This window comes from Homalodisca vitripennis, chromosome 3 (assembly GCF_021130785.1).
Source record: "Homalodisca vitripennis isolate AUS2020 chromosome 3, UT_GWSS_2.1, whole genome shotgun sequence".
NCBI classification, from domain to species: domain Eukaryota; kingdom Metazoa; phylum Arthropoda; class Insecta; order Hemiptera; family Cicadellidae; genus Homalodisca; species Homalodisca vitripennis.
Window position 1 is genome coordinate 115,941,078 of NC_060209.1, and position 13,776 is coordinate 115,954,853.

Genomic DNA, 13,776 nt, shown 5'->3' on the forward strand with positions numbered 1-13,776 from the left:
ATAATGTCAGATAATCAAGAAAAACAACGATTGTACTATAGGGGTAGTAAAACTAGACAGTTAGCTATTGGACAACCAATCATAGCCAGAGATTACAGAGGTAGAAATAAGTGGATACCAGGTTGTGGTAGTTTCACGATTAGGACCAGTCACGTATTTAGTTGAACTGAATACGGGCATGAGGTGGAAACGGACATATCGACCAGTTGGTAGGTTTACAGTGTAGTCCGGAAATGTCTGAGTTTGTCAACAATGCCTAGACTCCCAGACGCAAGCGTGGCAACAGAGCACACGCAGGAAACGATCGATATACAGTCGCGGGACAGAGCGAGCGCAAGGTCGCCAGTACTTTTAGCAACGGACCTTGCCCCCCTCTCCGCAAAACCATAACAATAAACAGAAACGCTCAGGGGCAAAGCCCCAGCCCCACGTACAAATGTAAACAATAACAGTTCCAGCGTTTCACCCAAACAAATGACACCTGTTAGACGATACCCACTAAGGGATCGTAAACCTTTAGTCAAAATGGACTTGTAAATACAACCCAATTGTGACTTGTATATAATTAATATTGTTTAAGCATTATTATTATCGATTTGTTAATTGTGTTCATTCAATGTGTTATTAATTGCTATATTCTGATTTATTGGTTTTGATTGAAGTGTTTGTGATTTGTGTTAAATGATTATATTGAGTTTGTATTTTGTTCTCTATAATCTATACTTACAAAAATAAAAGAGTATAATGTCAATTTTCTTATTCATTGTAATTGATTTAAAATTGGAGAATTGTAAAACAAATTGTAATTGATAAATTTCTAAAATTGTAGGGGGACTTATGTATTTAAGGGGGAGGATTGTAGTGTATTTAGTGTGAGAAGTACTAAGTTGGTAGGTATCCATAGTGATATTTAATGTCTGCACCAGTGATGTTGGCAGTATGTATTGTCAGGCGATGTAACATACGATGTGGTCTAAAAGAATAAAGAATGCTCATAGGCTGCTCTCCTGTGACGTCACATCACGCCACTACCCTACAACCAACGGTCCAAGCTGGCCAGCCAGCAGTCGCACCCGGAGTCCACCACCAGACACCGTCATGTAACCTCCGCGTCCCGTCCGTTCCTTTACGAGCGGTCCTAGAGCAATGTTACTCTAAATGTGTAGTTTAATTATTCTTCCCGACCCATAGAGAGTACAGTGTCGACCCGCATACATTACATTCCCCTTTAGACTACTTCTTTTGGGGCTACCTGAAAGAAAAAGTGTTTAAAACAAAACCTCAAAATTTGGATGAGTTGAGAAACCGTATTGTAAAAGAAGCTCAGGGTGTTCCTGTCCAAGCTTTAAACAATGCGATATCAGCGTTCTACAATCGATTGTGATATTGTCAGCAAACTGAAGGCAAACACTTTGAACATTTGTTATAACTGTTTTGGTAAGTGATTTGAAGTAAAAGAAGTAAAATAAAAGATTAAGTGTCTCAGTTTTCTCTAACAACCAGAATGTTTGCATTTGAAAAATTCTGTATTTTATAATCTTTGAATGTCCGCCATTTTGTAATGCGTCAACTGTTTTACGTCAGATTTTCGCCAAAATGTTTCTAATTAAAAGAGCTTTAATTTGATGGTACGACTCGACCTATTCTTCTATTTAAGAATTTTCACCAACCCCTAGCGGGACGTCCCCCATAAGCAGGATATCATGGTGAAATACATAAAATAATAGTTTTATATGAGCAAAAGCTTGATGTAAATTTTGGTTCTTATATTGTAATTAGTTCAAAAGTTATTAGACCGTCCCGGGACTTTTCAGCACCCCTGTATATACCCAACATGTTGCTGCACATTTCACAATAACCTACATTATAAATGTAAGTTATACACACTCCTACGTGATTCTAAAGTTACAACACTGATTGGGATAACTATAAAATGTAGCTTGCCATTATATTATTTAACAAAATAATATTAAAAACACAAGACAACAATAACAGAACGCATTGCATAGCAACAAGTTGCACCGGCGCGAACGAACTGAGTACGCACAATGTCAAGGTCAGATGCTCAGTTTTGTAAACAATACAGCTGTCTCTGTCGCACTCATTTTCGACTGCAAACAGCTGCAAAAGATCGACCAACTCATAGACAACGTATTCCATATAGCCCGAGTCCGATATAGTTCACCAAAATAACGACAGGTTTCACCACATGACGGAATGTCGTCATGACGTTAAATACACGTCAAACCGCAGCTGACTACACTTTTGGGATGACGTTTTATACACGTCAAACCAGCTTGAAGGGTTAATCATGCTTTACTTATTACTCCAACCAACCATTAGTTTAGTTCTTTGTTTTAAGTTAGTTACTGATGATGGATGGTTTAAGAGGATAATATGATTTTAAACATTTAATTTTGTTATAAGTAACAAAATGTGTAACACTAATATCGATGATTGAAATCTACCCTCTTCCTCAGGTGTAAAAGAGTTTACATTTTATAGATAAACATGCATTTAAAACCTACATGTGGCAATGGACTGCTACTTGTTGAAAATATATTTGTCATATTATTAGGTTAGGTTACGTTTGGTTATATTTTGGTAATGTTACGTTTTGGTCGGTTCAGGTTGGGTAGGTCACTTCACGAAGCCATTGTGTCACATGACTTCCCCCACCATCCTGAAATTATTACTTTGACCAACTTGATTTAATTATTTTTCATAATCTGTTTAAAATTATTATTTTCCTAGGACTACTACTACTTTAGCTAAATTGTGTTAGCTATTTTGTACAACTGATTAATCTATTACTTACTAATAACTAGACATTTGACTAGTATCTGTATTCATAACTAGACATGATGCTTAATAATTGATTAATCACAATGACTAACATATGTCACAGCCAAATTAATTAAATTAACATTACATTGTATTACCTGAGAACTATTTTGAATCTGTTTCCGTTCAGGTCTCCAAGCCGCAAATTTTCCCACTTGTAGGAATAATTACCAACAGCAATTGCTAGAATCACATATAGCATACAATTAACTGTGGCAAAACTTTTTCACCACATAAACTACACTAACATTTTTCTGATCTTTAATATTGATTTAATATTGATATATGATCTTATTCATTATATAAACAATAATAAGTTGTCTTTAGTTCATTTAACTATTTTAAATTTTTGATGTTCAGGTTTGAAAACATTTTTCAAATCACAGTTTAATATTAACCCAAGAAAATTTACAAATTGATGCAATTTTAAATCATATTAGTATAAAACAAGAAATTATACAATACAGTAGTTTCAAAGTATAATCACATAACACAATATATTACTTGGTATATATTTGTTGATCTGAGGTAAAACTAAATTTGTTGGTTCAAACTCGACGTGAAAACTAAACTAGAATTTCTGACTGGGTGTGAATAACAATAACACAGTATCTTATAAACCTAGTAGTGATAGGCAGATCCAGAATGTTCAAATCTCGAATCTGATTGAGATTTTATTTTTAATCGATTCTTGATTCCTTAACCCCAATAGCTTTTTTAAAGTTAATATGATAAAAACAAAATTACTACCAATTCAATTTCTGTCATTCTTAAACATTTGGAGACGTTTGATAATATAAAAAGTAATCCAAGAATACCACTTTATTGTAAAGGGATTTGCAGAGGTTTAGAGAAATAGCTATATTTTAAGAACTCCAGCCTACCTTTCTACTTTTATTCGACAGATTATCATATGGGATTCCAGAATTTGCAAAAATATGAGCATAAATTTGTATAACTTATTAACATGTTTTGAACTTACAATGTTAAACAAAATCCAAACTACCATGATAAAAAATGATAAGAAAAGTATTAAAATATAAACATAATATATTTTACAGAGGGAATATATAACAACCACATAAATTTGAAGTGAACAAAAAATAGCTCCTGTCACATGTGAATACTCAGCAAACATATGGCATTGCACAAACACAAACAAAGAAAATAGAAACTGCAAGTGAAATATATTTACAAAAGCACTTCATTTATTAATTGGATTATTATATCTTGTTTTTCATAAATAAAATACAACAAAAACATGTTTCAACGATTTTGAGTACTACCCATCAGCATTTGTCCGGAAAAAGATGCATAAGACACAAAAATGCACAAAAATAAATATAGAAAATATTATAACTGCAAGCAAAATATAATTTCCAAAAAGATAATTTGTTAATTAGTTTATCTATTTATGGGTTTTCAAACAAAAAGTGCAATAAAAATACATTTTCACCATCAGTAATTTACTTAATACCGATCAGCTGTTGTCTATGAATAAAACACAGCAGACTCATGGAGCTGTGCATACATAAATATGGTAAATACTAACAGCAAGCAAAACATTATTCACAAAAGTACGATAATTTATTAATTTGGTTATCTAGCGAATCATAGCGATCGATTCTCAAATCAGAATATTAGTTGAAGGTATTCGAGATTCGAGTTTCAGCTTCGTCACATCACATTCAAGTACGATACCCAATCTCTCCAAAAGGCAATTCCCATAATACAACATGACTGATGTATTTTGTTACATATCTACATGTGTGTGAAATAACTCTTTTCTATTAGTAAACAATACGTGAATACATATGATTGCACACCATTAATGTTTAGATTACCTCTAAGATTTTTGCAGCTGGTGAACCTCTGACAGTCTCCTCTTCTCACACACATCTGCTGTGTCGTCACAGCTCGTTTGTCTTTGTTACCCGCATACCCAAATCGGTTGGGCTTGAATCTGCAATGGAACATTTCATTCAGTGAGACAAACATACTCGTCATTATACAAAAAAAGTACATTTTAAAGTCAACATATAGACGTTCTTTACCTCTCTAGAACTGCTCATATACAAGGACTATTCAGAAAGTAAGGAGCGTATGGAATTTTTAAAAAAACCAAGTCCAAGAAAAACATTTTATTATATACATAAAGAGAGTCTAAAATACTACTTTTCTACATAATCACCATACAAATTCAGTCACTTATCATTGTGGAGAACAAGCTTTGAAACTCCTGTGTCATAGAATTCTGCCACCTGTGATCTCAGCCACTTAGTGACAACTGCCTGGAGCTCCTCCTTGTTGTCAGAATGCTGTGTTGTTAGCCAGGTCTTCATTTTCAGGAACAAGTTAAAATCACTTGCAGCAAGATCAGGACTGTAGGGTGGATGAGGAAAAACTTCCTAGTTGAACGAGTTCAAGACTTCTTGCATATGATTTACCGTGTGAGGTGGGGCAATGTCATGAAAAAGCAAAATTTTGGATGACAATTTTCCTTGGAAACAACTCCAAACGATAAAATCTGTGAAACTTGTGGGAAACATAGAGAAAGCTCAGTTTTGTGAAACGGGGGTTAAAAAGAAAATCTTTTCGTAAACTTCGGCGACCAGATCGTCAGTCACTATGCTCGGACATCCACTCTTCTCTTGATTATGAACACTTTTGTTCTGCTATTTTTTAAACTGAATGCACCACTTCCTGACAGAATTTTCAGTCATTACATTGTTCCCGTACACTTTTCGATTAATTTCTATTGGTTTTAAGTTTTTTCCAACAAAAAAGAATCACAGACGATACTTCACAACTAGTGGGATTTTCGATTACAGCACACATTTCAAATTTGAATATACAAAAACGGGCAGCACGGAAATGTTTCCATTCTTAAGGATCGACACTGACTGAGGTACCAAGCATGAACACACCAATATATACATGATCGGCGTGCGCCTGGTGGCGTCACATGGGAATATGCCTTACTTTCTGAATAGTCCTTGTATTTTCTAAATATTGACAGTCGTATTAAAATCCTTCATTTCCAACTTTGGCATAACCCGACTCCTAAGGATATCCAACCTAGAATCTAATCGTTTCCAGTATCAGGCAATAACATCAAGCTTGTTCGCAATTTAGGATTTTCGACAATTAATTACAGGGTATAGATCATACAATAATAATTAATATATACTTTCACTTGTACCTAAACATTATTTCACTAATACTGTGTATACTGTTATATTACTGTTTGAGTGTTTTTTATAAAATATTTACATTTCTCTGAACAGCTATCTTAAAGTTTGTAACTAAATTATTTTTTATTATACACCTTTTGGCCTGGAATAAAGAACTTGGCTTAAATAAAATGAAAAACTAAATGAAAAAAATCTGTAGTGATAAAATATATTAGTGATAACTAATAATCATTGTAAAATGTTTTCTTGAAAATTTAACCCTTATTTTCCAAACATTCCATTAGCTTAAATGAAAATAGCCAACAGATTCTAAATTTATTTGTGGATAACAGAACATTAAAAATGTTGAAATCCAAAATAATAAAATTAATTAACTATATTTTACTATAATATTGTAACCCGTGTTTTAAATCCCTTGTAGTTTATAATGGATAAAGTATCACTGATTACAGTGACTATCTAGAACAGACAGGTATATGACAAAGAATTAAATGTACTAAATTTTGTAAGGAAAGACTGATTTATGTTATATCTACACCCATTTAAGCATTACAATTGTACTAAAAGAAAATAATTGATAAAATACTGCATTATTTTGAGAAATAAACATTTTAGCTTTTTTCAAGAGTGACATAAAAGAATGCATAAATAGCAATTAACCAGTATGTACTGATAATGTAGCTATGGTGGAAAGGGTTGATTCACTGTGAGCATTCAGAGTTCAGCTCCATTTCACCTTTCGGTTATTGCAGTGTCTGAAATCTGACACTAACACAGACTTGACTCCTGGAATCTTAATCTAGTACAATATCTTTACTATAGGTAAACATAATTTCTTGTGTTATAATGTTAATTTTATAATCCATTATTAATTAAATAAAGAACTAAAATTAATTTTGAGAATGCTATTAAACCTACTTCTAAATAAATAAAAATATAAACCAACTTTATAATGCTACTATTATCTTGCCATTACACTCACCTTGTATATCTACTCAATACAGTTACAACTTCACTCATTTCTATGTTTTCCTTGTACATAACAAAATGGAGGTATTCTGGTCTCTCTTTAGGCCAACTGCAAAATCTATCTGTAAACATGAAATATTTTTCTTATTAGTTCTTCAGTAATAAAATAGGTTTATAGTAGTATTATAAGACATATCATTAACTTCTTCATTTCTACTCCTTTACTCTATAACTTAAATCATAGCTCTATAGTGGAATCAGCTCGTATAAAAATAAAAAGTCTCTCTCTACCCACCACCACTTGCTTGGAGGTTTTTAACGAGTCCCTCTTAATTTTTTAAACACCTCATTTAATCTTACATATGTTTATTACTTGTCAGACTTTAGTCACACAGACAGAGTTGGCCACCCATTTAATTCCCTAAGAATATTCATTTAGGTTGACAATAATCAGTGTGATACCTTAGCCTTTTTGACTACTTCAGTGAATAAATTCTCTCTCTAGTTTATACTTGTCTAGACCATTCCAGTGTGACTTTTTCCATCCAGATCATACAGGAAGGAAAAGGTAAATATGCTAGGTTAGGATGTAAATGTTCCATCATCAAGATAAAGGGGGAATGTCTCTACCACTGATAACAATAAGAACCTGCTGACTTACTCAAATCCTTACAACACATTTTAAGCTTGAAAGTAAAATGCACTGCTGCCATCTGCAGTATGATTGTCAATCAGAAGCTTGTATGCCAATTAAAGAGGGCTTCTGCTACTGGTAACGAACAATTAATAGCACAACTAATACCATATTATTACACAAACACTATTATAATTTTTCAACCTTCACTAATTTGTGCTTGTATCCAGATGATACAAACCTAAAAATATCAGAGGAAACATTTGAAGAAGTTAAAAAATATTCAGATATTTGCCTGTCCATATACAAAAAAATTTCAAAAGAAATTCTATGGCTTATACATTAATGAGACTATAATGTTGGTAAAAAATAACCGAGAAAACTTAATCGAAAATAACCATAGTTGTAATACTTGTAAGAGAAACAGGGTTTTTGTAAGCTATCACAGGTTAAATTTGTATTAAAAAGAGACTGGGTATGCTAGTATCCAGTTTTTAAATTATTTCATGAAAGTAATCAAATTAAAAATGAAAGTAATACAAAAAAATGGTGTAAGGCAATTAAGGAATTTTGTCACACTCAACACACTTCAAATATTTTAGCTAAGGTAAGATTTTATATATATTGAAAGTATGATTGATGTGTTAGTTTGTAGCAACTATTGCATGTATGTATAATATATAAATAAATCATTTTTGACTTTGGTATTTTATACACATATTTCATTCAGAAAGTGTTTATGAAGGTGGAACGGTGGTCAAGGAAAGAATTCTAAAGCCATTTCATGACTAAGGATGTGATAAACATAGCTCCCAGTGTGATGTCTGCTGCACTAGCCATTGCAATCAGGTCATGGCAGACTGCAGACTCACAAGAGCTACATCAAAAACAGAAAGTCAGACATTCATGATAACATCAAGAACACACCCGAGAATGATCTCAATAGGATGGTGATTCATGAACCATGGACCAAACATACTCCTGTTTATTAATCACTTCCTCCCATCAAACGTAACACTTGGAGAGTCCATAAGATGCTGATTTATGAACCATGGACAAAAAATATTCCTGTTTACTAATCACCTCCTCCCATCAAACATAACACTTAGAGAGTCCATAAGATGCTGATTAATGAGCAATGGACCAAACATATTCCTGCTTATTAATCACCTCCTCCCATCAAATGAAAATCTTGGATATCAATCAATCAATCAATCAATAATATCTTTATTCAAGACATACATAAAATGTACATGAATGCGTCATTCTTAATAAATAAATTTAAGGTGATGTTATATTAGTTGTACATACATACAATCCTTTTAATGTCAATTATTTTAAAAATCTTAACATAGTTAAAAATAGGTTTAATATTATTTAAATTAATTTTATTACCAAATTATAATTAATTCCACTAGACTTCAGAAATCAAAATCAAAATACAAGGCTCTGGGAGTAAAACTCTTCAAAGTTATAACATGACAAATCAATTAAAAACTGTTTTAATTTATTTCTGAATCTAACACTATTGTTTTCATTCCTGATGCTACCTGGCAGGTTCCCCATAAACTTGATTCCCATATAAGTTGGGCTTTGCTTAAATTTTTCTTTATTATGTTGTTTTATTACAAAGTTATTTTTGTTCCTAGTATTATAATCATGAACATGTAGTTGTCGTGGTAATTTAGTCTCATTATTTTTTACATATAATACTGTTCTATATATATAGAGGCTGTATACAGTCATAAACTCGAGCTCTTTAAAATGTAACTTACATGACTCATCTTTTTTGAGTTTTAGAATCACCCTAATTGCCTCCTTTTGTAGACGTAAAATTTTATTCAGGTTTACAGCACTTGTTCCCCCATACACTTCAATCCCGTATGCGATATGTGAATGAACCATGGCATAGTACACTGATTTCAAGGTTTGTTTATTACAAAAAGGTGCTAGCCTTCTTAGTGCAAAAATTCCTGAACCTAATTTGTTACATATTTTTTGTACATGAATGTTCCAATTAAGTGTACTATCTAAATGTAGCCCTAAAAATTTAGTTTCTTTATCCAGGTTTTTCATATTAATTTTGTTTGATTCAACATTTTTGCAAGTAAACTGTATAAAAGTAGTTTTATTATCATTGAGTAAAAGATTTCTGTTATTTAAATAACTTTTTAACAATGAAACTGATTCGTTACATTTCTTTTTAGTTGTACCTAATTCCATATCGGCAATGCACAAGCTTATATCATCCGCATACAAACAAATTTTACTATTATCAATTATATCATACAGATAATTAGGTAAACCCCCCAAGTAGCACAAAAACAGGAAAGGGCCTAATATTGACCCCTGTGGGACAGAGTAGGTCACATTTTTTGTATGAGACCTAACATCATGCTGATTATTTTTATTTAAATACTTAACATTAACAAACTGTTGACGGCCTTCCAAGTACGACTTAATCCAGCTAAGTTCTTTACCAATGATACCATAGCTTTTTAATTTTTCTAGTAATATTTTATGATCAACACTGTCAAATGCTTTGGTCAAATCTAGGAAGGCGCCAACAATGTTGTATCCCTCATCTAAGTTCTCTAAAATGTGTTCAATATAATTTCTTAATGCTGTTAATGTGGATCTATTTTTCCTGTATCCATGTTGATCAATGTCAAGTAGTTTATTGTTTTCAAAATAGTCAACTAATTGAATCAGCACACACTTTTCAAATATTTTAGATAATGACGGTTGAATAGACAATGGTCTGTAGTTAAGAGGATCAGTACAATCCCCTTTTTTATGTACTGGTATTACTTTTGAAACCTTTAATTGAGAAGGATATATTCCAGTTATGAGTGATGCATTAATTACATGTAAAAGAGGTTTAATTAGTGGTAATTTCGCTTCCTTAATAATTTTCATGGGTATGTCATCATACCCTGCTGACCACTTAGGTTTTATTGAATCAATTATCGTATGTAGAGTCTTATCATCAATTGTATTACAAATAAATCTGGATTCCGTTACTTGCTGTATCGAATCCTCTGTTTGAACATCATTTTTACTTAGATTAGGGATAACATGAGTATCAACCATTTCAACAAAATTGTTATTAAAAATATTTGCAACTTTGTATGGATCCTCTATAAGAATATCATCCTTTTTAAGTACAATGTTATTAGGTGACTGCTTTTCTTTTTTATTTTTTGTTTCACTATTAATGATATTCCAAATTGTTTTGTTAACATTAGTGGACTTTTTTATTTTTAAATCAAAATGTTTTTTCTTTTTACATAAAATTGTTTTTTTGAGATATTTCTTATGTGCTTTCATATTTTTTTTTAGATTTATATTACTCTTATCTTTCCTATACTGCTGATGCATGTCAATAAGCTTATCATGCTCATTAACAATTTCATCATCCACCCACTTTTTATTTTGGTTTCCTTTTGTAATTTTAGTCAGAGGGAAATGCAAATCAAAATAATATTTGAGCAAGATAGGCCATAAGATGTTGATTAATGAACCATGGACCAAACGTATTCCTGTTTACTAATCACCTCCTCCCATCAAAAAACTCTTGGACAGTCCATAAGATGCTCATTCATGAACCAAACATGTTCCTGCTTAATAATCACCTCCTCCTATCAAACATAATTCTTGGAGAGTCCATACTCTCTTAGAGCTGTCTCACTTAGCCTAGCTTACTATGAGACAGACTAGCATTAACTAATGTGATACAAAGTTTATTTTGTCAATAATGGATGTTTAAGTTTTGGGAATGTCAGTGTACAGGCTATTCTTTGGAACACACTCATTCATAATATACTAGCTCTTGTTAATTAGCTTATCGTATTGTATTACTAGTGTTTTCTTTATGAAGGTTACATCCAGCCATATGAAGAATCTCTTCATATAAATTAATATTTAATTTGGAGTAAATTTAAACATGTGCGTTTACTTCAATATATTTTGAGATTCATATTTTTTATAACAAAAACAATTTGTAAAAAAATTATTATTTTTTAAATACATAAAAATTAAATTTAAAAGTATTTTAAATTAACAACTATAAAACATTTATCTTACAGTATATCACCTAAAATGTTGCAACAACTCAAACTGTCAGAAATAAATGTTTAACTTCCTTTTCATATTGAATTATGTTTACGTTTATATAATTGTACTTACGATTGGAATCTCCAGAAGCATGGCCTATTAGCATTACTTTCTTGCCATCAATCTCTTTGGTATTACTGTAAACACGTGTACCAAACCTTCTCTTGACAGCTTTGTGGATCCGCTGGCGCTGGTCCTTGTCCAAGTTTGTCACCTGAAATATTTAACAGTGAGTAATGAGAGCTATAAGGACAATGGTATAGTGAGGAGGATTAATGAATAAAATGCTACTTGATCAAACAAAACTTAATAGAGAGAAAACTGTCCTACTAGTTAAACAGAACACAATTTGTATATCAGAATTTAATTATCTGGGAAGTAAGTTTTAAAGAATATAAGAAAGATCATTCAAGAGGTTTACAGAACACTAAGTTTGTTTAATCTAATGATAAGTTGAAAAATTGGTCATGCAAATAAAATTTTTCTCGTTATCAAATGAATAATTGTACAAATTTGAACACAAATTTTACAATGTTTATAGTTCATTAGACGACCATAATATGTGTTATTATTTTATTTGTTTACAGTTTGTTGTGAGGTTATGACCATGGCATAATTGCTGAAACACGTGTGAGCAATAAAAATGTTTAAAGGGTACTGTTACTTATTTTCTAAATATACAGTGTTCAAAATTTTATGCACACTGAAGGGATCTTGGAAATTATAAGAGATACAGCAAAGATTAAATATACAAAGTTTTGCATAATAATAAGACAAAAAAATCAATATGGTTGTCAATTATTGGCATTGTTCACTTGTTTTACCCAAAAATCTGTTTTTGGTCAAAATTTTCAAACTGTCATAGCTCTCTTTTTAGTACCAATATTAGAGCATTTTTATATGAAATCTGCATTTAATTTCTTGTAGTGTAAAAATACTATAATTTAAAAATTTTCAAAACCAACAAGTAGGATGTGTTGGGTTTTTTAATACAACTATTTTTTACTTATGCTAATTTAAAAAAAATTATATTTTTGCTGATTTCAAAAATACCATATATGTTATACTTTTCTTGTGGGTCAGGGGAAATATATCAAATAATGCATAAAAACCCTTTTGTATGGTGCTTGAAGGGAATTTTTATTAACCTATTCGGATGGTTCGTAAACCTGACTGATATTTCTCTATATCAGCTGTTTAACCCTCCGACTGATGACTCAGCCGTATATTTATACCTCTTGTGAACTGATAAAGACAGCACAGCCGTCGGTCAACTTTCCGTTGTTATTGCGCGAAAACCACAAAGGTTATACAAAAGTAATTTACACTAGTTGATTTCTATGCTCATATTTAACAATTTGATATAGTTTACGTTCGTATTATTACTCGTTGTCAGCTGTTTTCAAACCAAAGGCTGCTCCGCACGCGGCTGACCGGCAACGCAGCTGGTGACTCATCGCTGGCGTGGCGCATTGTTCAGCCGCATTGTGTGTTATGTTGCCACTGTTGGTAGGAGGTTATGTGGTTGCTTATTGTTTACTATAAGTTGTAAAATGGGTGATCCGTGTCATTCAAGTGAAATACGTGAATTATTGTGGGAAGGTAGTTCTGATAGTGAAAGTGAATTACCGGACAACGTTTCTTTATCAGATATTTCATTGGGAAGTGACGATGATGAGATGGTTGATGAACCAAATGAACACATGAACGACAGTTCATCAGAATCTGATATTCCTCTTGCCCGAAGAATTCCTCAGCCACCGATATGGATACGTGTACTGCCACCTGAACCAGAGCTGAATATCGAGGATGAATGTTCGGTAAGAAATCCAGGGATAAAAATCTATCCTCCTCGAAATTCAAATGCTATAACTTATTTTTATCTATACTTTACCAACTTTATTTGGGAATTATTAGTCAAAGAAACAAACAAGTATTGTAACGATGAGTTACAGAAAAAAAGAGATTCAAACAGTTTGAAAACCTTTTCTAGAATACAAAGATGGAAAGATGTAACAG

At 32.1% G+C, this 13,776-nt stretch overlaps 1 protein-coding gene across 1 annotated transcript in view; it reads right to left on the reverse strand.

Moving 5' to 3' along the window:
- LOC124357366 (pseudouridylate synthase 7 homolog) overlaps positions 1-13,776 on the reverse strand; it is a 54,475-nt gene that overhangs the window by 21,719 nt on the left and 18,980 nt on the right. The window contains exons 6-9 of the mRNA XM_046809092.1: positions 11,830-11,971; positions 7,021-7,129; positions 4,689-4,807; positions 2,943-3,027 (exon numbers count right to left, since the gene is read on the reverse strand). Coding sequence (XP_046665048.1) covers positions 2,943-3,027; positions 4,689-4,807; positions 7,021-7,129; positions 11,830-11,971 — 455 coding nt within the window. The remainder of the gene's footprint in view (positions 1-2,942; positions 3,028-4,688; positions 4,808-7,020; positions 7,130-11,829; positions 11,972-13,776) is intronic.